Below are 22,961 nucleotides of genomic sequence, written 5' to 3'. Positions count from 1 at the left end.
CCCTGGGTGTGGCCCCAAACCCAGGGTGCAGGATGGCCGTGAGAGCCACTAACCCAGCAGATACTGGCAAGCGCACTGTGTGGCAGGGCTGGGCGGGGTCCCGGGGACACCTCCAGGACACACAAGGGATACAGCCTGTAGCCTCGGAGACTGTGAGCTCTGCGGGCGAGGCAGGGTCCATGCCTCGAGGCCTGCTGGGGTGGTGGTGACCGTGCGCACAGTTCACGTCCATCACTGCCGTGTCCTGAGGGCTCATGGTACGCCCTCTCCGTCTGCCATCCCGCTTTATCTTCACTACCTTCCTTTTCCTTCGAGTTTATTTATTTTGAGAGAGAGAGAGACAGAGAGAGAGGCAGAGAGACAGAGAGAGACAGAGAGAGGGAGAGAGAGCAAAAGCGGGTGAGGAGAAGAAAGAAGGGAAGAGAATCCCAAGCAGGCTCTGTGCTATCAGGACAGAGCCCAGTGTGGGGCTTGAACTCATGAACCCTGAGATCATGCATGACCTGAGCCGAGATCAAGAATCAGATGTTTAACCGCCTGAGCCACCCAGGAGCCCCTATTCTCACTGCCTTCCTGATGTGCTGTTGTTATGTCTCCACTTTGTAGATGAGGAGACTGAGGTTCAGAGGGGGACAGTCACTTTTCCAAAGTCACACAGCGAGTTTGTGCATTGGAGGACTCTGAGACGTGGTGGGGACTGAGGGGCCCCCTTGACAGGGATGATCTCCCTGAAGGCCAAAATCTGAAGAAGGAGCACTAGACAGGGAGTCAGAAGCCTCGGTGTCAGGGCCAGCTGTGCCCCAACTCCCCTTGGGCAAGTCACTGCCATTCCCCGGGCTGTGGTCACCCTACCTATGAAATGGAATCAATGCTTCTTAACATTTCGGGGATGAGATCCTGTTGAGATTCTGATGAAAATTCTGAACGCTGATGCACATGCCCCCAGTGAATGCGGCCGTGCACGCAAACCCAGGGTGCGCGAGGCTCAGGCCATGAGGCTCCTCCACGGGCTGGGCTTCGGTGCCCCAGACGGGACCCTCTCCACAGCCCCCCTGGCCTGGACCTCACCTGAGAGGGGCAGGTGGATGAAGCTGGGGTGCAGGCCGCTCTGAGGACAAGCGCCCGGGAACCCCGCGGCACCGTGATTCTCGATCAGGGCTGTGCACAGGGCACGTGCCCCAGGGCGCCCCGGGCCTGACACAGCCGTCACCCTGGTGGCCCAGTCCGGGCCCCATGTCGCCGTGTTCCCATCTGCGTGGCCACGGGCGGCCGAGGCCATGGAGAGCCACGACAGGCTTATGCAAAGTATGCGGGGGAGAGGGGACAAGGAAACGGGTCAGGACGGGCCGTGAATTTGCCTTACATCTGCCTCCCACGGGCAGGAAGCAGCCACATTTGCTTCGGGCTGGAAGGGGCCGCCGTGCACCTCCCTCCTTCCCTTGCCAAGGTGGTTGTGGTGGGGGGGAGCGCAGGGGGCACCCCCAAGAGAGGCCTCGCCCCAGGGACTGGGACTGCGTCAGCTCCTCTCCCCCCACCCAACCTTCCCATTATCCACTGACTTGCACTTCCTTCCACTGCTGCTCTGCACCCCCCTGCCCAGGTCCAGTCTTTCTTTCCGGCCTGTGCTGCCTCCCCCCAGGACCAAACTGGGCAGCTGGAAACCTGGCTCCGGTCCGGCTTACGGTGGGGCCAGGGGTGGGTGGGCAGGACCTCCTTTGGGGAGAAGGTCTGGCAGCCAGGTGACCCCAGCCAGCCTGGCTCAGAGACCCCTCGAAGGAAGGTCACTGGGGAGGCCTCAGGGCCCGTTTCCAGAGACCCCAGCCTCATCCGTCATCCGCTGAGAGCAGTTTAAACATCAAAAGTGAAGTGGACAGGCCCACCCCGCAGGAGGCCGCGGCAGGGGTGAAGAACCACCACGGTGTCCCACAGGGGGCAGGCGAAGGAACGGGGGTGGGTGGGGAGCGAGGTGGTTCTGTTGCTGGGCCCTCAGGGCTCAGCCCAGCGGCCGGGGGCCACACAGCAGGCTCTGGGTCCTCTCTGCGTCCTCACCCAGAAAGTGGCCAAAGCCACCACCCCCAGCGAGAGCGAGTAAACGAGACGGATGCACCAAGAATGTGCTCAGTGGGTGCTAACAAATATTCTACGCTAGTGTCCACGGCTTTGTTCCTGGCGTGGCTCTCTCGATTTTGATCCCAAGAGAAGGCTGGGGTCCATGACTCTGTACGACTCTTCTTTCTAAGGCTCAGATCCGCCCAAGCTGGGTTCCAATCCCGGCTCTGCCACTCGCTGGCGTGTGACCTCTCCCAGGCACGGCCCTCCCTGAGCCCCGCTCGGCTCTTGACGCCTGCCCGGATGCATGTCATGGGGTCTGGAGAGTCGGCTCCCCAGATCCGCTCTGGCCCCTGTGGGCCGAATGCTCCAGGGGCTGAGGGCGACTGCCTGGACATGGGGCCCCGGAGGACACAGGGGAGTCCCTGAGCAGAAGTGTGATGTTCCTTGGGCACCCGAGGGTCGTGCGGCACCTGCTCCACCATTCAGAGTGGCTGCCGACAACCCGAGAGTCAAGACTGTGGCTGCTTGTGTTTGGAGCCCCGGTGACAGGTGCACCCCATCCTGCCCGCTGGCTGTACGGCTCCCACCCAGAAGCTGCTGGGTTCCTGCAAGGGAGCAGGGCAGAGGGGGTGCTGGCACGGCCCCCAGGAAAAGTTCTGTCCCTGCCCCTTACTGATCAGGCCTTCTTTCCCTGGGTCTCAGTTTCCTCATCTGCGAAATGGGGCTAAAATAATCCTGCCTCCCTCGCAGGCCGGTATGATCCAAGGTACCTACTGGGAGAAGGGGGCCCAGAAACAAGGGGTCAGTGGGGCGCCTGGGTGGCTTAGTTGGTTAAGCGTCCGACTTTCGCTTAGGTCATGATCTCGCGGTTCATGGGTTCGAGCCCCGCGTCGGGCTCTGTGCTGACTGCCAGCTCAGAGCCTGGAGCCTGTTTCAGTCTGTGACTCCCTCTCTCTCTGACCCTCCCTTGCTCACGCTGTCTCTCTCTCCTAGAAATTAAAAAAAAAAAAAAAAAAGAAACAAGGGGTCAGTGATGCCCGGCTTTTCCTCCTTCCTGGGCACAGGGATCCAGGGTGAAGGTGTGAGGAAGCCGCTGAAAATAAGGTCTCTGGGGCGCCTGGGTGGCTCAGCTGGTTGAGCATCTGACTTCGGCTCAGGTCATGATCTCACAGCTTGTGAGTTCGAGCCCCACATCAGACTCTCTGCTGTCAGCATGGAGCCTGGGAGCTTCGGATCCTCTGTCCCTCTCTCTGCTCCTCCCCTGCTCATGCTCTCTCTCCTTCTCTCTCAAAAAGAAATAAGCATTTTTTAAAAATTAAAAAAGAAAAAAGAAAGCAAAGAACAAGTTCTCATTCACTGAGCACAGGACCTGACACAGGTCGCTGGGTCCTCAGCTCCCTGAGAAACGTCACGTCCAGGGTTGGGGTCAGGGGGAGGCTCCAAGGCACAGGCAAGGGGGGTTAAGATGAGACTTGAGGCAGGTCCGCCTGACAACAGGGTTGTGCCCCAGGGCACCGTAGCAGTGCTCACGAGCAAAGGCCTGGCAGGCAGAGATGGGGTTCATCTCCCGCCGTTTTAGTAGTTACTGCACCCGCCCATGCCTCAGTCTCCCCATCTGTAAAACGGGAGTAACAGGAGTGCCTGCGGGGGTTGCGGTGAGGATCTAGCACAGTGCCGGGCACGCGGGCCGCCCCCCGCAACGTGGCTCCTGCTCATTCCGGTGCTGGCTCCCGACAGACCCCAGGTGGGGACCGTGGCGATGTGTGTAGCGGCGAATTAGTGAAAAGGCAGGCACATCTCTGTGAAGACGGTGGGTCTCACCCTGCCTCCTCTCGAGCCCTCCAGGAGCCCCGGGTCGGCCCGGAGGCCAGGAGCCGGCACAGGTGGCCCTTCATTTCCCTAGAGTCTATGCCTGACTGGCGGCCCACGGGGACAGCGGTGGCGGGGACATCCGGCCTCAGGCAAATGGTTCGCGCTCTGAGCCCGGACTTGTGGCTGGGGCCCCAACCACAGCAGGGAAATGAAGAGGCTCCTTGGGCCACGGAGGACACGGGCACTTGCTGCCGGCGGCCGTGCGAAGGGCGGGCCCTGGGGCCGCGGGAGCCACCAGCCCCACGGCTGGGGCACGAAGGCGGCGGCTTTGGACCCCCCGATGCCCTATAGTTAAACGGGTGGGGGAGGGCAGTGGAAGAGCACCAGCTGGGAGTCGGGGGCCTGAGACGAACAGTGGCAGGAGCACGGGCTGTGGGCGCCCACACCTGCCTTCGAGCCCCAGACCTCCTCCGAACCGGCCCTTCCACAGAAGGCAGAGAACCGGTACCCAGCAAGGCCACTGTCAGGCTGGATGAGGCTGGGGTCTCATTGTGTGACCTTGAGCAAGTCACTCCATTTGCTCAAAACCAGTAACAGGCCTCCAGGTCCCTGACCGTAAAGTGCAGCCACGCCTTTCCCTCCTGTGCGCCCCGGCCCGGGCCTCCGGGCTGCGCTCTGTCCCTGAGCGAAGCCCTCTCTGGCACAAACCACTGATAGCCCCTGGGTGAGCCGGGCGGGGCTCCCGCCAAGGTCAGAGTCTCCATCCCCTCCCCACAGGCCCGTGACCCCGCGCGCCAACAGCCCAGAGCAACGGGCCCCGGGACGGGGAGGGCAGGCGTGGCCGGCAGCGGGTTCCTTTTGCATCCTTTGGCTGGAGACAGACAGACACACAGCCTCCCCTCCAAGTCCGCCGTGGCCCCTGTGGACTCGGACCCACAGATTCTGGGCTCACGCAAACTGGCCGTGGTGCTCTGCTCATCACGTGGCCAGCCGGGGTCTCTCCAGGGCACGTCGGTGCCACGTATGGGCACCTGGGAGTGAGGACAGGGAACGGGCTTGGGAATCAGACAGGCTTGGCTTTACATCCCCGTGGTGCGCTGCGTCCACAGCTGAGTCCCTCCACTGGTTTCCTCTCTGCAAAATGGGCGCACACAGCCTGTGCTTCAGGCTATTGGGAGTGAGGAAATGCACAGAGGTCTCCAGAGATGCAGAACGGCACACAGAGAGACGGCGCACGGACGCTGCTCCACACTCCGGGAGGCTTGCGGGGAGAACTCCGCAGAGCAGCAGACCCAGGGCAGAGTCACAGCCGAGTCCAAAGGCTGCCTACCCGCTGCACTCCTTCTTGCTTGAGGGAGGTCAGTCTGTGTTCTATTAAGGCCTTCGACTGATTGGACGAGGCCCACCCCATTATGGAGAAATGGAGAATAATCAGCTCTACCTGGAGTCCCCAATCTAAATGTCAAAGTTACCCAAAAACCACAAGCACAGACACATCCAGAATAACGTTTAACTAAATACCATAGCCCAGGTCAAGTTGACACATAAACTTAACCATCACAGCACAGTTAACAGTGGCCATTACAGCACCGTATAAAAGGTGAGTGCGGTTGGACAATTAATTCCGTGTCTGGCGTTGTTCTATGTGCTGATATGAACTAGCGCATCATATTCTGTGTGTGCGGCTGTGCTATCATCCCCGCCTTACACGTGAAGAGGCAGATCAGGCAGGTTTTGCGTAACTTTTTGAAGATCAGCGGCCCTGAGGCCGAGAGCTGTGATTTGACCCCGGGTCTGCCTGACCCCGGAGCTCCCGTGCCTCCAGCACATATCCCCAAACACCAGCGCCCGCCCTCCCTCCCGTCCCACGAGGGCCCTGCACTCCTGACGTGAAGGACGTACAGGCAACACTGTCAGCCTTCGGTGAAGTTGGCCCCCCCACCCCCACCGGAAGAACCCACGTTTGATTAAGTAACAAGCGTTTATTGGGTGGCAGCGGAACGGCTCTCCTGTCCCCCACGGCGCAGAATCAGTGGCCCCGGAGCAGCTCCAGCACGTCTCCCCCGCAGCCTGGCCTGGGGAACAGTGCAGACTTGGAAGGAAGCAGCCACAAGGAAGGAGGCCCGCGTGGCATCACCACCGACCGTGGGCTAGTGTAGAGCCACGTGCTTCGGGGCCGGCGACATGGGGGGCCCCAGCCGGCTGTCCTTGGTGGAGGGCCAGCACTCTTAGGGCCCCCTGAATCACCCCTTGTCAATCCCCGGCCACCTGCGATCCAATGAGCAGGTTTAAGTGTCCACCAACTGGCTGCAACAGGCCACACCGAGCCACCTCTGTGCAAGGGAGGGAAGGTTCAGCGGGCAACCCTCAGCCCAGGGCTCGGGTCAAGGCCAGGGCTCGGGTCAGGAGAAGGTGGGAGCAAGGCCTCGCTGGGCCTGTGGAGATCGACCTCCTGAGGGGGGACCCCGGGCCCATGTGGGTGGGGAGCACGGCCGTCGCAAGGAGGCGGGGCTGCACAAGACTGCACAAAGGTACCCCCCAAGGCTTCCCCCAGACCTCCGCCCAAACGGGAAGGACCCCCAAACCCCACACCTCGGCAGGAACCTCTGCCAGCACCCCTTCCCCCCAGCCCCCCCACGTGGAGGCTGCCAGGAGTCGTGTGGGCCTCCGAGGAACCCAGGGACCCCGGCGAAAGGCACACGGGCGTCTAAGGCGTACGGTCAGGCGGAAGTAGCCGCCGGCCAGCGCGGGCCTGTGCAAACAGCTAGTAGGAGGTGGGCAGCCCAAGGGGGCAAGGCCAGCTGGTGCCCTCTGTGCCCTGCAGGCCACCCCGGGTCACACCTAGTCCTAGAGGCCCGGAGGAGCCAAGGCCAAGGCCAGGATGCCTCCTTTTCCCCCCAGGGGTCCCGGGAGCTGTTCTACGGCCACTGCCCAGGTCCCCGAGGCAGCGGGCCGGGAAAGGGAGGCAGAGGACCAGCAGGGCCCCGGGTCAGGCCTACCAGCTAGAAGCTGTCGCACAGCCGATGCGACGGGGTGGTGGCCCTGTTCCTCCCCAGCATGGTCTCCAACTAGAGCCTGCACCCGCCCCGGGCATGGACAGGCCAGGATACGGGCCAGAGTGGGGCCGGGGGGCGGGTGGTGGCCCTGGGAAGGGGGCCGTGCCACGGGGGAGTGAGCTGAGGGGGCTGCAGTGGGGCCGGTGTGCACTGAGATGGGCCACCTGGGTGGGCAGGTGGGCGCGGCGGCGCCCAGCGGGGCTCACTGCATGTACGCGTAGCGCCAATCCCCCAGAGGCTCGTGGGTCTCCTTGATGACCTGGGGCGACGTCCACCGCAGGACGTAGTGGGGCCCTCCCGGCTTGTCATTGGTTCCTGTGGAAAAGACAGCGCCATTTTTCTCCGAAAAGACACAGCAGCTCTGGGCAGAAGGGAAAGGGCGGGGCGGGAAGAGTTGACGGAATAACCGGGGCACCAGCACAGGCTACAAGCAGCTGAACTAAAACTAAACGTGCTCGCAAGGCCGAAGTTTCTGGAGCGCATCCGTGCGGCCCACGAGCCCGAGGGCAGGGCAGGCAGGGACCGGTGAGCACAGCACGCCGGCCTCTCCGGGTCTGCGTGCCCACCTGCGAGGAGGGCCTGGCAGCGCTGTGGAGAGAGCACTGCCCTGAGGGCCAGCAGCCCTGGGCTCTGGCCTTGGCTCTGCCACAAGGCAGACAGGGCCTAGGGCAAGTCACCACCCGGCTCTGAGTCTCAGTTTCCCCAACCGTAAACACGAGGGACGACACTGAAGTGACCTGAGTATGGTGTTAAAAGGTGTGGGTGCTGGAACCCCCCCTGATCACTACCCCTCCCCGTGCTTCAGGTTACTCCTCTGTAAAATGGGAAGAAGACAACCCAGCACCTGGCCCACAATGTTTTCCCATTACGCTGGCCTCCCGCCAGGAGCTCGCCTCCCCTCTGGAAAGGCGGACCCACTCACCGGAGGCTCGGGCGCCCCCAAAGGGCTGCTGGCCCACCACCGAGCCTGTGGACTTGTCGTTGATGTAGAAGTTGCCGGCGGCGTTCCTCAGCATCGCTGTGGCCTCCTGGACAACATCCCTACAAGGCAGGGCAGTGATGAGGGAGCAGCCGGCTCACCCTCCACCAGCCCGGGGTCTGACCTCCTCCTCCACGCAGCCCAGCCCCCACCGGCTGCCCAGCCGCAGCCCCAGGCCTATGACGCGGGCCGGCCACTAGCTGAGGGCCCTCAGGCAGCATCTTAGAGCGCCTGATGCTCCTTGTCTTCTGGAAGGTGGTTAGCACGCCTCCCTCACGGGGCTGCTGCAAGAGCTGGACAGGAGAGTCAGGCTGTAGGCGAGTGGCCCATCCCAGTCCAGTTTTTCTGCCCCCCCTGGAGCTGGGGGAACCCCGAGACGACCACCCTGCCCCCAGCTTCCAATCCCAACTCCACGCTCTTAGGCACAGACAGGGCGGCGGCTAGTGCCCCAGAGGAAGGAAAAGCCAAGTCCCAGACTTAGCCTCTTGGCCCCTGGCTCAATTGTGGCCTCTGCGAGATACGGCAGTATGCCCCTGGCCCCTGGGCCCAGTTCTCCTGCCTGCAGCATGGGGTGGGGGCCTTCTCAGCGGGGCCCCATCAGACCCAGGGGAGCTCGTCAAAAGCACGGATTCCCCAGCCATGCCCCCAATAACGGGACCCCAGAATCTACATTTCAAAAAAGAGCCTGGCTGTGCTCTGTGCACCCCTATTCGCTCTGTGCACCCCTGTTCGGGAGGCCTGTCAGGACTGAGGGGAGGGGAGGGCGCGAGTTGCGCAGGCTGGGGCAGGACAGCAGGACAAGAGCAGAAAGGCGGTGGCCGCTCACTTATCCTGGGCGAACACTGCCCCCGTGAGGCCGTAGCTGGTAGTGCTGTCGACCAGCCTCAGCGTCTCCTTGTACTTGTCGTCGGGGTAGACGTACACTGTCAGCACAGGCCCGAAGATCTCCTGCGACGGAAGCCCCAGGGTCAGGCCCCCCACCCGGACCGGAGCCCCCAGGCCTCCCCGTCCCCCTGCCTCTCCCCAGGCCCCGGGGCTCGGCCCACAGTTCCACACCTGCAAGAAGAGCCTGGCGTCTCCTGTGCCCCCTTCCCGCCCTGCCCGCCCCACCCCTCCCTGACCTGGCAAAGGACCAAAGTCGCCAGCCCTCCTTGCCAGCCACCACTGTCCCCACTACCACCCCTGCACGGCCACCCTGGGCAGGTACCCTGACTCCCGAGCCTCAGTTAGTCATCTGTAAATGGGAATGATAATACCCCCTTCCCATCAGACAGGTGCTCAGAGTGAAGAGTCTGTAAATGTCCGCTGTTAAGGTCGTGACAGTGGCTGTGAATGGCAGAAGTGCTGCGACACCACCAGGGTCAGCAGTGGCAAGGACAGGGCGCTGGGTTTGGGGTCGGTGGGCCTGAGCTCAAGGCAGGGCCCTGCTCTCTCTGGGAGTGAGACACTCCCTTTCCAGGACCTACCTCACACTCCTGTCTGCGAAATGGGACCATACCGCGAGAAGACACCCACGTGCAAGGGCCCCGCGTGCACTGTGCTCTACGCCCCAGTCACCTCCTTCATGATGGGCTCCTGTGGGTCCTTGCTCTCCACGATGCAGGGCTCCACGAAGTAGCCCACGGAGTCATCGCACTTGCCCCCGGCCAGGACAGTGAGGCTGGGTGAGCAGCGGGCATGCTCCAGCCACTTCTTGATGCGGCCGAAGGACTGGGGAGGGGGGAGGGGGTGTCACAGGCCAGCCGGGAGGTGACGGCGAGCAGCAGCATCCCCAACACACCCCGGAGGGCCCAAATCCTGAAGCTGGAGGCGGGAGACGGCAAGAGGGCAAGAGCCAGGACCTGGCTGAGCCGCGGCAGAGACGAGGGCAGACGTGCACACTCGTGTGAGAGAGTGTGTGAACACGCGTGTGGCAGAACTACGCTTACAGAAACACAACACGCGCAGTAATGTACACACACATCTATGTGTGGTCACGTGTCTTCATGTTTAAGTATATGCGTATATACATGCCTGTTACATGTATGTTCATGGACAGAGTGACATGCACCTACATACGTGTGAACACAGACATGAAGGTGCATGCGTGCACACAAGGTGCATGTTTCTGTTGGAGATAACGTGTGTGCCTACGTGCACGTGGACATGGGTGTTGATGCGGGTGACTTGCACGTCTGCACACCAAGATCATGAACGTTCTCGTGGATGTGCATGTACATGAGCACGTGTGTTTGGGCTCATGCTGCAGACATGCAGGCCCCTCTGGGTGCGTGTGAACCTGAACTGGGGGGGGCCCCCGTCGAGCCCAGGTGCAGGACGTGCGGGAAGTGAGATTTCCCATTATGGAGTTTCCGCCTTTTCCAAGCTCGGGGCGGGGGTGTCTGTGAGGCTGTTGGACCGTGTGCCTTGCCTGAAGCAGCGGGGCTGGGTCGCCCCAGTCAAGGCCCCCACGCCTCCTCCTCCCTCTCCCACCCAGGCCAGGGCTCGGCCCCCCGCGAATGCCTGCTCCGGGCCGGTACCTTGGCATCGATCACTGCGGAGAAGAAGGTCCCAAAATCCTCGGCTGGCTGGAGGCAAGGGAGGCACCAGAAGAGACAGTCACCAAGTGGCTGTGGGCAGGAGACAAAGGGAGCCCCCTCCCCGCGCGTCCCGGCCCACCCCGCAGAGCCTCCAATCCCATCAGCCACCCACTGGGCCGCGGCAGGGGTGCAGCGCCACTCACGTTGCCCACTTTGATCCTGCCGTGCTCCTCCAGCAGCCGCCCTTTGATCTGCGGCCACAGCGACTGAGGCACGTAGAGGCGGGAGCAGGCCGAGCACTTCTGGCCGCCATACTCGAAGGCCGAGCGCAGGGTCCCGCTCACCACGCTGTCCACGTCGGCCGAGCGGTGCACGAAGTGGAAGTTCTTCCCGCCACACTCTGCGGGGGGAGGGGGCGCGGGTGGGGCGCAGGCCTCCCGGCCAGCAGGGCACCCACCGTGGTGCCTGCACTTGTGCACAGGTGCGCCCAGCCCAAGCTGGCGGACGGGCTCGGGCTGTGTCATCCCAGAAGCCGGCGGGCCAGGCCCCTGTCCCGCTCTACGGCTGAGGACACTGAGGCTGGGGCAGGGGTGCCGCCCACCATCAAGGCAGAAAAAGGACCAGATGCCCAGGCTCCCAGAAGCCAACCACTCCCAGAAGTGGGCACAGCTTTGTTCGTACCTTCCCAACCCCCAACCCAGTGAGAGGAGAGGAGGGGTCGGCTCCACTTCGGCCCAAGGGCTGGCTCCTCTTCGCTACCCAGGGCGGCGAAACCCTTCCCCAGCCTCCAGGCCCTGGCTCCCTCCCACACCAGCTAACAGCCGCCCCGGTCACAGGGCACTGACCACCTTCTGGGCCCTGCTCCTAGCACTTCCTGCTTTGTCTTACTAAAGCCTCACAACAGCCTCCTGGGTCATTCCCATTTTTTTTTTTTTAATATTTTTATTTATTTCTAGGAGACAGAGAGAGACAGCATGAGCAGGGGAGGGTCAGAGAGAGAGGGAGATACAGACTCTGAAAGAGGCTCCAGGCTCTGAGCTGGCAGTCAGCACAGAGCCCGACGCGGGGCTCGAACCCATGAACCATGAGATCATGACCTAAGCGAAAGTCGGACGCTTAACCGACTAAGCCACCCAGGCGCCCCGGATCATTCCCATTTTAAAGACAGGAAAACTGCAGAGGCACCCGGCTGGCTCAGTCAACAGAGCCTGAGGCTCTGGATCTCTGGGTCCTAGGTTCCAGCCTCCTGCCGGGCACAGAGATCACTTAGATAAAAAACCATTAAAAAAAAAAGAAAACCGAAGCACAGAGAGAAGCAGCCTCAAGGCCGGGACGCGGTAGAGCAAACAGCGGTCTCTCTCCCTGAGGGCACAGTGGGAAGGAAGCAGAGAACAGAAAACCACGGACAGCTCGCTGCTCCCCCGCCTTATAACGGGTGGACTGGGGTGCAGGTGACACAGCGGGCTGATGGTGCGCCTTCCCCGGCTGCCCCCCCATCGGAGCTCGGACCCGCTCAGGAGCGAGAATGCTGAGCCACCAGCCGCCACTCTGCCCGGTCCCTGGGGCCCCAGGCGAAGGCGCCGGGAGGGGGGCCCTTACCTCCGGCCAGGCGTGGGAAGGTGCGGAACCGGTCCAGGTTCTGGGCCACCTGCTTCCACAGGTGTTTGAAGGTGCTGAAACCAGAGGGGAGCGCAAGGATGAGGAAGGCAGGCTGAGGTGCCCGAGGCGGCGAGGGCCCTGGGGGTCGGGGGCAGGCACCATCACAGGAAGGGGCCCAACAGCCCAGCGGGTGGGGGCGGGGGTCCCCGCGAGGGGGGCGGGGACTGAGTAGGTGGGGGCAGCTGGAGACAGGTGATGTTCAGGGCCCATGGGGAGGCGGCGAGGGCAGGCCTGGTAGCAAGAAGACACAGAGAAGGCCGGGGGGCCCTGCCCCAGACATTCACAGCCACGTGACCTTGCGCTCCTGACTCAACCTCTCTGAGCCTCAAACTGGGCACCTCATGCGGGCACTGGAGCGAACCCCGCCCGGCTGAGCTCTTCTGTGACAGCTCTGGTGCGAGCCAAGGGCTCAGGTCAGGGCCAGCCACGCCGCGGGTACCTGGAGGGGACCGACGCCGCCATGGTCTGGGAGGGGTGCCCCCCGCCTCGCGCCCAGGCTCCAGAGGCCAAACCAACCACAGAGGGTCCCGGGAGAGAGGGAGCTCGGGCCCCCACCTCCTCCCCAAGATCCAAGTGTGACCAACCTCAGCACCACAAAACAATAAAAATGCTAATCACCGGGGAGCCTGCGACACAGTAGCTAATACTAATTTATGACTTTCCTACCTTTAAGCCCGCTGCTCATCAGAGCATGGCAAATGGGGGCCAGGCCCGCTCCGCCCGCTAATAGGCAGGGACCCGTAGGGCCTGCACCGGCACAGTGGGGCTTTTTGGAAAACGGTCCTCCTCAGCAATTCTAACGCCGCCATCACACCCGGCAANGGGGGGGGGGGGGGGGGGCGCAGGTAGGGGAGCCTGAGGGTGGGGAAGGGAGACTGGAAGCCACCGCAGGTGTCCCTGGGGACAGCCGGAAGGGCCCCCAGTGCAGACCCCGACATCTCTGCTCAGATGACCCCCGGGCACCCCAAAGTGGCCAGCATGGGATTCGTCACTTTCACCCAAGCCCTCCATGGGCCTCCACCTCCGGCCAGGGCGCACCTTGGTGCCCTCTGGGTCCCTCTGCCAGAGGCTGGACGGTCCCTCCTGCACCCCTCCTCCACTGATCCGACCCCCTGGACGAGTAATCGCATCTCCCTGCTGCTTGCTCTCTGGAATCCATTCCCACCGTCTCTGCTCTGGTCATGCACAGCCTCCCCCCTGGCCTCCCGCCTCCGGGCACTGGACAGCAGCCAGGGCGGTCACGTAGGATGGAGGCTACAAACGTAGAGGTCCCGCAGGGCCAGGCTGGGAACGGAACACCAAGGATGCGGAGACCCAGGGCCTGGTGAGGGGATCACAGAGCACCCCAACCCCACCTCCGGCTAGGGCGCACCATGTGGGACACGCAGGCCCGGAGGGGTCAGGTGTTCAAAAGAAGCTTGAGATCTCAAACAGATTTTTGCAGCAAACTGCCTCAACAGTACAGGGTTGGTCCAGCTCAATAAGGAATCAAAGAAAACAGAGCCATTTCCCGGGGCCGAATGGAGAACTGCTGTTTGTAATCTCTGCTTGAAACAAAACTGCTTAATCCACGCCCCATGCATAAAACCTTCCGTGGCTCCCGTCACCTTCGGGATGAAGTCCAGACACCCCGGCGGGCTCACCGAGCCCTATAGTCATGGGACTAAACCCCCCAAAAGGGCAGGACTTATGCATCCACATGTTTGCTGGCGTACGCCTGCTCACCGAGTGAGGGCAGTCACGATCCAACTGTTTCCTGTCCACGCTCTTTTACCTTGGCCGCGGAACTCCACACTCCAAGCCTCAGGGGACGCCGCCAAGGCACGGAGCTCTAGCCTGGAGGCCCTGCATGTACTGTTTGCTCTCCTACAATCTCTCCCTTCCTCCTCTCTGCTCAGCCATGCCCTCTGCTTAGATACCACCTCCTCCAAGAAGGCTTCCCGACTCTCCTCCAATTCATTCCAAGCTCCCTGCGCCCCTTCCAGTGACAGCAGTGGCATCAAACTCGGTGTCACCAAACATCTGTAGGCTGCATCCAGCCTGTGAAGCTCCTCCTCTTTGCTAACTCATGGGACCCTCGCAATTATTCTGCAAGGTAGGGACCATCATTCCTGTTGAGCAGGTCAAGAAATGGAGGCTCAGAGAAGTGAAGTGGGCCACCTGTGGCCACACAGCAAGTGGGTGTAGTCAGTGCCCGGCCTCCAGCTCCTGCACTGAGGTTATGCGGCAGTGGCCTGGCAAACGTCCCCATGCCACCCGGCCCGCCCCACCTCAGGGACTTACGGCACGCTGCCTGTGAAGTTGATGCCACAGAGGTGCTCTGAGCTGGTGACAGTGTCCCCAAAGGTGGGCCCATCGGCCGGCACAAACTGGATGACATTGGGGGGCAGGCCAGCCTCCCGGAGGATGCGGTAGACAGCATAGCTGGCCAGCATGGCCGTGTCACTGGGCTTCCACAGGACCACGTTGCCCTGCCCGGGAGACATGGTGATGACTCAAGCCCAGGGGTCACCAGCCTTGCCTCCCACCCTGTCCCAAAGCACAGCCACCCCTCCCCTGGAGCGGCCAGGCCCCGGGGCAGGCCACACCTGCCCCGCCCCCACGCCCTGGCCAAGGCCGCCTTCCTTGGGGAGCCTGTGCCTACGGGTCCCGCCAGTGCCCCTCAGGCAGGTCTGTTGTGGGTGTTTCCATGACGCTGGGCGCTCACTGGGCGCGGCCGGGCAAGCACTCACAGGGCTACCTCTGCACGTGTCCTGAGTGATGACACGTGGGCGCCTGGGCATGTGCGTGTCTGTCTGTGGGCGGAAGCGCAAGGGCAGCCCGGGGCAGGACCGTCCTCGAGATGAGCCAGCCGCCCCCCGCGGGGCCCGGGCCCCGCCAGCATCAGCCCTCCCTCGAGCCGCCAGGGCCCTCTGAGGGCAGGGCTCCGTCACCCCCAATTAGCAGGAGCTCACAAGGGTGACAGCCACCTCCGCCCTGACAAGGGCAGGGAAGCCAGGGACTTGGGAGTCCTCGTCTTTGTCACCATTTCCTAGATCTGACAGATAAACCAGAGAGTACACAGTAGGTGCTCAAAAGTGACGCATCATCACCACCAACGTTCTCCACGTACGAAGCCCACACCGGGCTGGACGTGCCCCGCACATGGCTTCGCTCGCTCCCCACAACCCTGTAACGCGGGCTTTCCTAGAGCTCCACTTGGAGGAGGAGGAAGCCGCCTCAGAGGAGCTCAGGGGCCTGGGCTGGGGTCCCCCTGGAGCGGGGCAAAGCTGGGATCCAAAGCAGTCTCTGGCCCCAAAGCCTTTCCACGCGCCCCCACCGCCTCTGCCTTCTGGGCATCTGGCCACGACCAGGGCTGGGCCCCTTTCATCTGCTGGGACGGGAAGGAGAGCCAGCAGGCCCACGTCCACCCGCTGCCCGCATCTCACCATCAAGGCTGGCGCCCCCGCCAGGTTGCCGCCAATCGCAGTGAAGTTAAAGGGAGAGATGGCCGCCACAAAGCCCTGGGGAGGGGGAGGGGGGCGGTGAGGCCAAGCTCCAGGCTTCCAGCAGGCCCCCGCCCACCCCGGCACCCGTGGGTACCTCCAGCCCCCGGTACACGACGCTGTTGGTGCTGGGCGGCACGCTGAGGGGCTGCTGACCCTCTAGCTCCATGGCAAACTTGGCATTGAACCGGAAGAAGTCGATGAGCTCAGCCGCCGCGTCGATCTCCGCCTGGATCACCGTCTTACCCTGTGTGCAGGATGGCCAGGGGGTCAGCAGCAGCAGACGTGTGCCCACGGTGACGTCATGCCCGCAGAGCTGGAGGCTCCTGCCCCCCCACCCCCGCCCAGGGTGAGGATGTGCCCTCATTAGGGGCATTTCGACCAAGAAGCAGGAGGCAAACGTTTCCTTACACCACCTGTTCCTCCTGATGGCAAACGCTGGAGGGGTTGGGGAGGGCCTCATGGGCCACAAGAACAGGCCTCTTCCAGACCAGGGCAGCCCCTCCTCGGCACATACGGTCACCAGCAGCTGCCATCCTGCTTGGGACCCGGAGCCACAGAATCCACGGTGCACGGGTCCCGGCTCTATGAGGCTGCCACGCTTCCTATAGCGCCAGTCTTTATTCAAATAAAGCACCTTCATCCGGTGGCAGAGTGCGTGTGCCTCTCCCTGCCCAAGTGTGGCTCATCTGGGACGCGATGGAGCCCACGACCTGTCCCCAGGGGCTGCGGAGACCCTGCAGACACTTAGCAGGTGAGGGGCGGTCATGCCACCTCCGTGCAGCAGAGGGGGCTCTCGCCACAGGACAGCGACAGGCACTGGGCAGCAGCGACCATCCTGCTGCTGGGGAGGGTGACATTAACCCGTTCTCCCTCCTCTCCCTTCCCAACTTTGAGCTGCTGGCGCCGCTCTGGCTCAATGTGCACTCCACTGAGAAACGTCTATCAGGAGCTTCTGTGAGTCCAGGAGGGCGCCGTGTGGAGCCCAGGAAGTTGGGGGACAGTTTACGTGGGACCGCTGTCTCCAGAAGGCTTGTAGAGGGGTGACAACCACACAGGAGCTCATCACACCCAGTGCGATCTGCGCCATAACGATACACGCACAGCGTGCTACAGCACCGCAGAGGCGGGGCTCATCTTTTTGGACAGAGAAGATTCTGGAAGCCCCACAGAGGAGGTGATATCACAGAAGAGTGGGCAGGGACGCCGGGCAGAGGCGGGGAGGCGGGACGCCCACAGGGTCCAGGCTGGCGGCCTCCCGGAAGGCTGGCCCGGCGGGGAAGGGCAGGGCAGCCGGCGAGCTGCACAGAGGCTGGAAACAAGGGGCCCTGAGTGCTGTGTGCAGGACCTGGGACGTGACTGTTGGTGAGGCAGAGACGCTGGCGGTGTGCAAGGCTGGGGTGGCCGGCTCAGGTGTTGGCGGGACCACTCTGAGGGCCGCAGAGGGCCGACAGGGCCGGAGGGCCGGGCGGGGCCTTGAGGACACGCGGCTCCAGCAGGTGCAGCCCGTCTTGGCGCCCGGAAGCTGCTCGGCTGAGGTCCCCGCCGCATCAGCCAGAGAACGACTGCCTCCCGCGCCCCACCCCCACTGTGCCCACGGGCACCGCACCTGTCCCACCATGGTCTTGGCAAGGACCTCAGCCCTGCGAGGCCCGCTCAGCATATCTGCCGCCTTCAGGAAGATCTGGGCCCGGTCTGCAACAGGCTTCAGGTCCCACTCTCTCCTGGCAGCCAGAGCGGCCTCGATGGCTCTGTTGAGTAGGGCCTGGTGAAGAGGAAAAGGTTGGGGGTCGCCTCCTAGAACAGGAAGGGCCCCAGGGGAATGGGCGAGGGAGGAGGCTGGAGGTCACTCTCCACCCAAGGACCCAGTACTGCCCCTCCCCTGCCCCTATGGCTGCAGACGCGGTGCCCCATCGCCTGCTGGTCAGGCCAAGGCTCGGAGCCAGTCCTGCTGCCCGTCTGGAGGTCCGGGGGACCTCCCAGCGAGGTCAGCACCGAGTCCCCCAGCTCTCAAACCTGCTCCACTTTCTCTTGTGATCCCATCAGGGCCTCATCTCATTCCAGGGACCCCCAAACCCACCGGCTAGAGCCTCCAGCCCTCAAGGTCAGGCACCTGGCCTTGCCCTTGCTCGGCCAGAGCCCCAGCCTGAGACGTTCACCTGCTGCTGCCATACCTGATGGCAAACTGCCCCCATTGCCCCCCAACGCCGGCTCCTAGACCCCCCACCACAGGGCCCCCCGGCCCGTCTCGCCGGCCCTCCATGAGCCTGAGCCCATCTGGCTTCCCATCCGTGGCGTCTCCAAGTGTCCCAGCTCGGCCCTGGGGACTCTCCTCTCCCTGCAAAGCCAGGCTGCCTCACGGCCACAGGCATGTCAGGGGGCGTCAGCCCTGGCCCACGCAGCTCTCCTCTGGAGTTAACCCCGGCGGGCCCGGCCTTGTGAATGACCCCACCCCCACGGCCAGAGAGGGAGCAGCGACGGACGTCACGTCAGCGGCCAGCAGGGCAACAGCGGGGGTACAGCTCCCAACCCAGACTCACCTTGTCTGCATAGCAGAACTTGGCCACCTTGTGTCCATGGTTGAAGGGCTAAAAGACAAGAGAAGAGTAAGGTCCCTGCCTGGGAGGGGGGTGCCAGGATGGGGGGGGCAGTGTGAGACCGGGCTCAGAGCTCCCTTTCCAGGCAACAGCCCTGAGCACACTCACTCTCTCCCCTCCCATCCCCACACCCATCCATCTCTCTCACTTGCAAGTTAGGGAGCACCTGCTATTCGGTGAGGGAGACGGCTCCCCACTCCAGAAGGTTCACGGTCCCCGAGAAAGGCATGGACCGCATGGCCTCATGGAAAGTGTGGACTTTGTGGTCAGACANGAAGCCTGAGCTCCCCTTTGCAGGTCACCTCGTGAGAAATGGGGACCCCGCCTCACAGCATGGGGGGGCGGCAAATGGGCTCACAGGTGAAAATGCTTCCAGAGCTGGCGTGGCGCGTGGCTGTGGCTCAGGAAGGGGCGCTGCCACCGTGAGGGCCCCCAAACAATATGCCAGAGTTGAGAATCGCTCAGGACTTCTGCTGTCCCCCCAAGGCCCAGGGGACAGAGCGACCACCTCTCCAGCCCCTTGCATGGGACCCAGAGATGCTCTTCTGAAAGGGAAGACACACAGGGCGCCTGGGCGGCTCAGTCAGTTGAGTGTCCAACTTTGGCTCAGGTCATGATCTCACAGTTCGTGGGCTCGAGCCCTGCGTTGGGCTCTGTGCTGACAGCTCAGAGCCTGGAGCCTGGAGCCTACTTTGGATTCTGTTTCTCCCTCTCTCTCTGACTCTCCCTTGCTCATGCTATTTCTCTCAGAAATAAATAAAACATTAAAAAAAAAAAACTTTAAAAAAAATAAAAGGGAAGACCTTCAACACATATTTACACCCAGAGGCTGGCAGCACCGCGTGCTAGTGTGAGCATGAAAGCAGGGAGACATCTCACTTCTTCACACCACGATTATCAACACTTTTGCCACCCACCAGTTGCCCAACGGGCCGTTTGGGGCTTTCCTGTCTAACGTGGCAGCCACTAGCCACATGTGCATGCTGACACTTCAGCTCAGCCACTCTCGGCTGGTGCCTGGCACGACCCTGAGGTGCCAGGCGGACTGAGCGGTCCCAAGCTGAGCTCCGAGGGCTCCCAGCAGTGGGGGCTCTGGATGCCTCCCACGGGTGACTCCTGCTCAGGGCCGTCCTTGGAACCCTCAGAGCGGGGGGCCTAGGGTCTCCACCCTCACCCCTGCACATGCCTGCTCAGGGTTCCAGCTGGAAAGTGCCAGAACGTGCCTCCACCACCCCCACCCACCCCATCTGTGAAAGGGCCAGCCCTTTACTCTCCCCTGCATTACAGATCTAGGAGCTTCTTGGTCCGTCCAAAGTGCACGCCAGGTCCTGGCTCCACAGACCCCGAGCAGGTGGGTTCTCAGGCTAATGTCATCACGGGGCTGAGTCCACAGTTAGCCCCGAAGCCCCCTTCTGGAGAAATCCATCAGGAATCACGGGAGATGCTGTGTGGACTCTGCAGGACCTTTCTTGCCTGTGGCCGGGACTCAGTCATGGGCGGGCACAGTGTGACATGACCCAAAGCCCACACTATGCTGCGTGAGAACCAGGGCTTGTCAGGAGAAAGCCTCTAACTTCATGGTGAGTGATTTCCAGAGGTTTAAAACTACACAAGTCCGCCCCTGTGGCCTTTTTTATTTTGACTAACCAGCTGCAGATTCCACTTAAGACACAGGGCGTGGCGCTGTCACTGACGCAGCCTCCCGCACGCAGGCGCTAGGTACCTGACACAGATCAACTGTTTATACCCGACAACATCCCTACGTGGCATGATGGCTACCCCCATTTTACACACAACAAGACTGAGGCACAGGGATGCATGACTAGCAAGCGGGCAGGAAGGGGAACTCGTTACAGGCAGGGACCTCCTTATGGCGACTCGGGCGGCCCGCAGCTGGGCCCCAGGAAGACTCGAGGGGCCCAGCCTGACAACCCCAAGCTCCTCCCTCCTTCCCTCTGCTCCACTGAGAGGCGGCGCCCCGCCCCTTCCCAGAGGGCTGCTGCCATTGCGTTTCCTAGACGAGGAAGCTGTCCCCCTCAAAGGGAGGGGCGCTGTGGCCAGTCTAAGCTCTAGGACAGTAACTGCGACCGACCCCACGGGGGCAGCCCTCCACCCGCCTTCCCGCCACAACCTCCCTGCGGCCTGTGAGCCCCGGACACGCGTGGGTCTACGTCCAGCCTCACACCTTCTGCCAAGCCCTTGCTTTTTCACTCTGCTGTCCCGAAATAAAAAAGCATATTCTTGCGACAAGCCACAGCGCTCTTCTGGAAAGTCTTGCCATCCTTAGCCCCCCTCCAGGGCCTCCCCAGCCCTGCTGGCAGAGGCTCCTTAATCACAGCCAACGAGAAGCTCCGAAAGTCACCGCCAAAGACCTCTCAGCCCCATTGGCTTCCTCTCTGCTCTACGGCACACGGAGCCCGTCCCCGTCTCTGGGACTCTGTCCGAGGCCCCCTCTGTCCGGCAGTGAACCCCCCACCCATCCTCATCCTTGGGGTTCGACTCAGTGGTCACCTCTCCAGACAGGCCGCCGACCACCCGCCCCGATGTGCGCCTCCCACGGCCTCTCACCGACTGGAACTCCTGTCCCTTCCCTTCTAGACCCGGGTGCCACCCTGCCGTCCGCCGGGCAGCTCTGAGGGGGCACAGCCGGCTGCCCCGGGCCTGGACCCGAGTAGGGTGGATGGATGCCCGGCTAGAAAGAAGGACTGGAACGGGTTTCTGGCTAATTCGGCCATGGAGTAAGCCACCTTGTTTATATTCCAAGGCGCTCATTTTGCAACTGGCTGCACAGCACAATGCTAGAAACTCCACATATAGCCGTGTGCACAGAGTTTCAAAACATGTATCTGTGTGTGCGCACACACACGCACGCGTGCAGCGCACACGTTATGTTTTGTCTTGTTTTGTCTTGATGGCTGAGGTGGGCATTTGTTTTAAGCCTTTCTCGGCTTTCTGGAAAAAGGTCATGGCCACACAAGGGATAAAAAGGGAACAAGGTGGGTCCTCTGTCTGGGGCGGGAGCACGGCCAGGAGTTCGCCCTCAGGCCCCCTCGCGGGGAGTGTGCTCCGAGCCTCCAATCCTGGTGGAGATCCCCCACTGTCACAAGAGCAGGTCCCTCCTACCCTGACCTGACGGTTGGGACACAGGAGCAGGGGACACTTCTCAGCCCTCAGCACAGACCACAGGCCGCTGGCACCTGTCAGGCCACCTTATCACTGTCCCCTGTCTTGCAAAAGCCCCGCCGAAGGGAGCACTCAGGCAGGCCGGCGGCCTCCCGCTGGGGCCAGAGACGGAAAAGTGGTGAGTGGAGAGAGCTGGCATCGTGCAGGCGGCATGGGTGGGGACACGGCCCCCGGAGGGCAGCCCGCTGCTGCGTTCCAGCGCCGTGGGGCCCGGCAGGATGCCAGCCTCGCGTGGCCACATCTTCCCACCCTCCAGGGAAGCCGGACGTGTGGGTGTGTGCAAAATCTCCCCATCGTGAGGTCTGGACACAAAGCTGCACCCTGAGCCCCGGATGGGAGAGGTCCCCCAGCAGTGGACACGGGCCTGCAGCGTGACCCCTTGGCATCCCCGTAAGGATGTCCTCGGCCCGCACAAAGGGACAGGGCGCAAAATCGCGGCCCCGTGAAACATCCGCACATGAGATGGGAGACTCCCGTGGACACACTACTTGCCACGTCACCGAGTCCTTCTGCCACCCTCAGGAGAAGTTTCTCTCCGGCCCCACGTCGGGAATGGCTGTGCGCCCCCCACCATGCAGGCGGAACTCACTCCAACAACTCCCTGACGAGCGTGAGTGACGTTCTCCTCCCGTGGTCACTAGGAGGCGTCAGGCACGTGTGGGCTGTCCCCACACTCAAGCGCCATGACCAGGGGGTCCCAGGGAGATTCTCCGACCGCACTGTCTGCGTGTGAGTCAGCACACGGCTTCCAAATCTTCTCTAGAAAGAGGGTGTGGGGGCGCCCTGGTGGCATCGGCTGAGTGCCCGACGTTGGCTCAGGTCATGATCTCAAGGCTCGTGAGTTCGAGCCCGCATCTGGCCCGCTGCTGTCAGCACAGAGCCTGCTTCAGATCCTCTGTCCCCCTCTCTCTGCTCCTCCCCCACTCGTGCTCCCTCCCCCCCACCTCAAAAGTAAATAAACATTTAAAAAAAAAGAAAGAAACAGGGTATGAATAAATCTGCCGGAAGCAAAGTCAAGGGGACATAATTCCGGAGAACCTGTTCCTTACCTAGCTGGGCCCCCGAGGCGGCTCATCTAATCTCTGAGCTAGTTCCTTGATCTGTAAAATGGGCGGCTAACTGCCTGCTCCTCCCACTTCAAAAGCAGGGGGCAAGGCCTGAAAGAGGGGCATGTGCAGACGCGACAGGGCCTCTCCGATGTGTCTCTGGAAGGAGCCTGGCTCCAGCAGGAGGGGTTCTCGGAGGAGGCGACACCTGGCTAGGCCCCTGGGTGCACACCTCAGACGAGCTCATCTTCCGCCAGGGCAGCGGGTTCTAAAACAGAGGCTGGGGCTGCGGTGACGGTCCCTTCTCTGGAAGGACCACCTCAGTCCTGTCCTTCCTACTCTGTGGGTGGTCGACTTTTCTAAAGAGACGGTGAAGCATGTGGCAGCCACTGTTGACACTGCCCCCTGGCGGGCGTGACGTTGGCACATTTTATGACAACACTGCCAAGATGACTTTTGGGAGGTGTGCCGTCGGTGCACGGAATTCAAAACCTGGCTTTGGAGGCAGCATCCCTGTGCTATGAGCCTGTCTGCTCCCTGAGGGACGGACCCCAGACTCGGGGAGAAGCCATT

At 62.3% G+C, this 22,961-nt stretch overlaps 1 protein-coding gene across 1 annotated transcript in view; it reads right to left on the bottom strand.

Annotated features, from left to right (window-relative positions):
• Positions 1–5,826: 5,826 nt before the first annotated feature.
• ALDH4A1 (aldehyde dehydrogenase 4 family member A1) overlaps positions 5,827–22,961 on the bottom strand; it is a 22,659-nt gene continuing 5,524 nt past the window's right edge. Inside the window, exons 4-16 of the mRNA XM_077775558.1 lie at positions 22,015–22,033; positions 18,103–18,150; positions 17,172–17,327; positions 15,660–15,809; positions 15,506–15,580; positions 14,361–14,548; positions 12,018–12,091; positions 10,622–10,818; positions 10,419–10,466; positions 9,457–9,609; positions 8,726–8,847; positions 7,843–7,961; positions 5,827–7,235 (exon numbers count right to left, since the gene is read on the bottom strand). Of these exons, the coding sequence (XP_077631684.1) occupies positions 7,123–7,235; positions 7,843–7,961; positions 8,726–8,847; positions 9,457–9,609; positions 10,419–10,466; positions 10,622–10,818; positions 12,018–12,091; positions 14,361–14,548; positions 15,506–15,580; positions 15,660–15,809; positions 17,172–17,327; positions 18,103–18,150; positions 22,015–22,033 (1,462 nt within the window). The 3' untranslated portion in view covers positions 5,827–7,122. The remainder of the gene's footprint in view (positions 7,236–7,842; positions 7,962–8,725; positions 8,848–9,456; positions 9,610–10,418; positions 10,467–10,621; positions 10,819–12,017; positions 12,092–14,360; positions 14,549–15,505; positions 15,581–15,659; positions 15,810–17,171; positions 17,328–18,102; positions 18,151–22,014; positions 22,034–22,961) is intronic.

The sequence above is a fragment of the Crocuta crocuta genome, unplaced genomic scaffold (assembly GCF_008692635.1).
Source record: "Crocuta crocuta isolate KB4526 unplaced genomic scaffold, BGI_CrCroc_1.0 scaffold127, whole genome shotgun sequence".
Lineage (NCBI taxonomy): Eukaryota > Metazoa > Chordata > Mammalia > Carnivora > Hyaenidae > Crocuta > Crocuta crocuta.
Note: the sequence above shows the minus strand (reverse complement) of the source record. Positions and strands in the feature narration are given on the sequence as shown.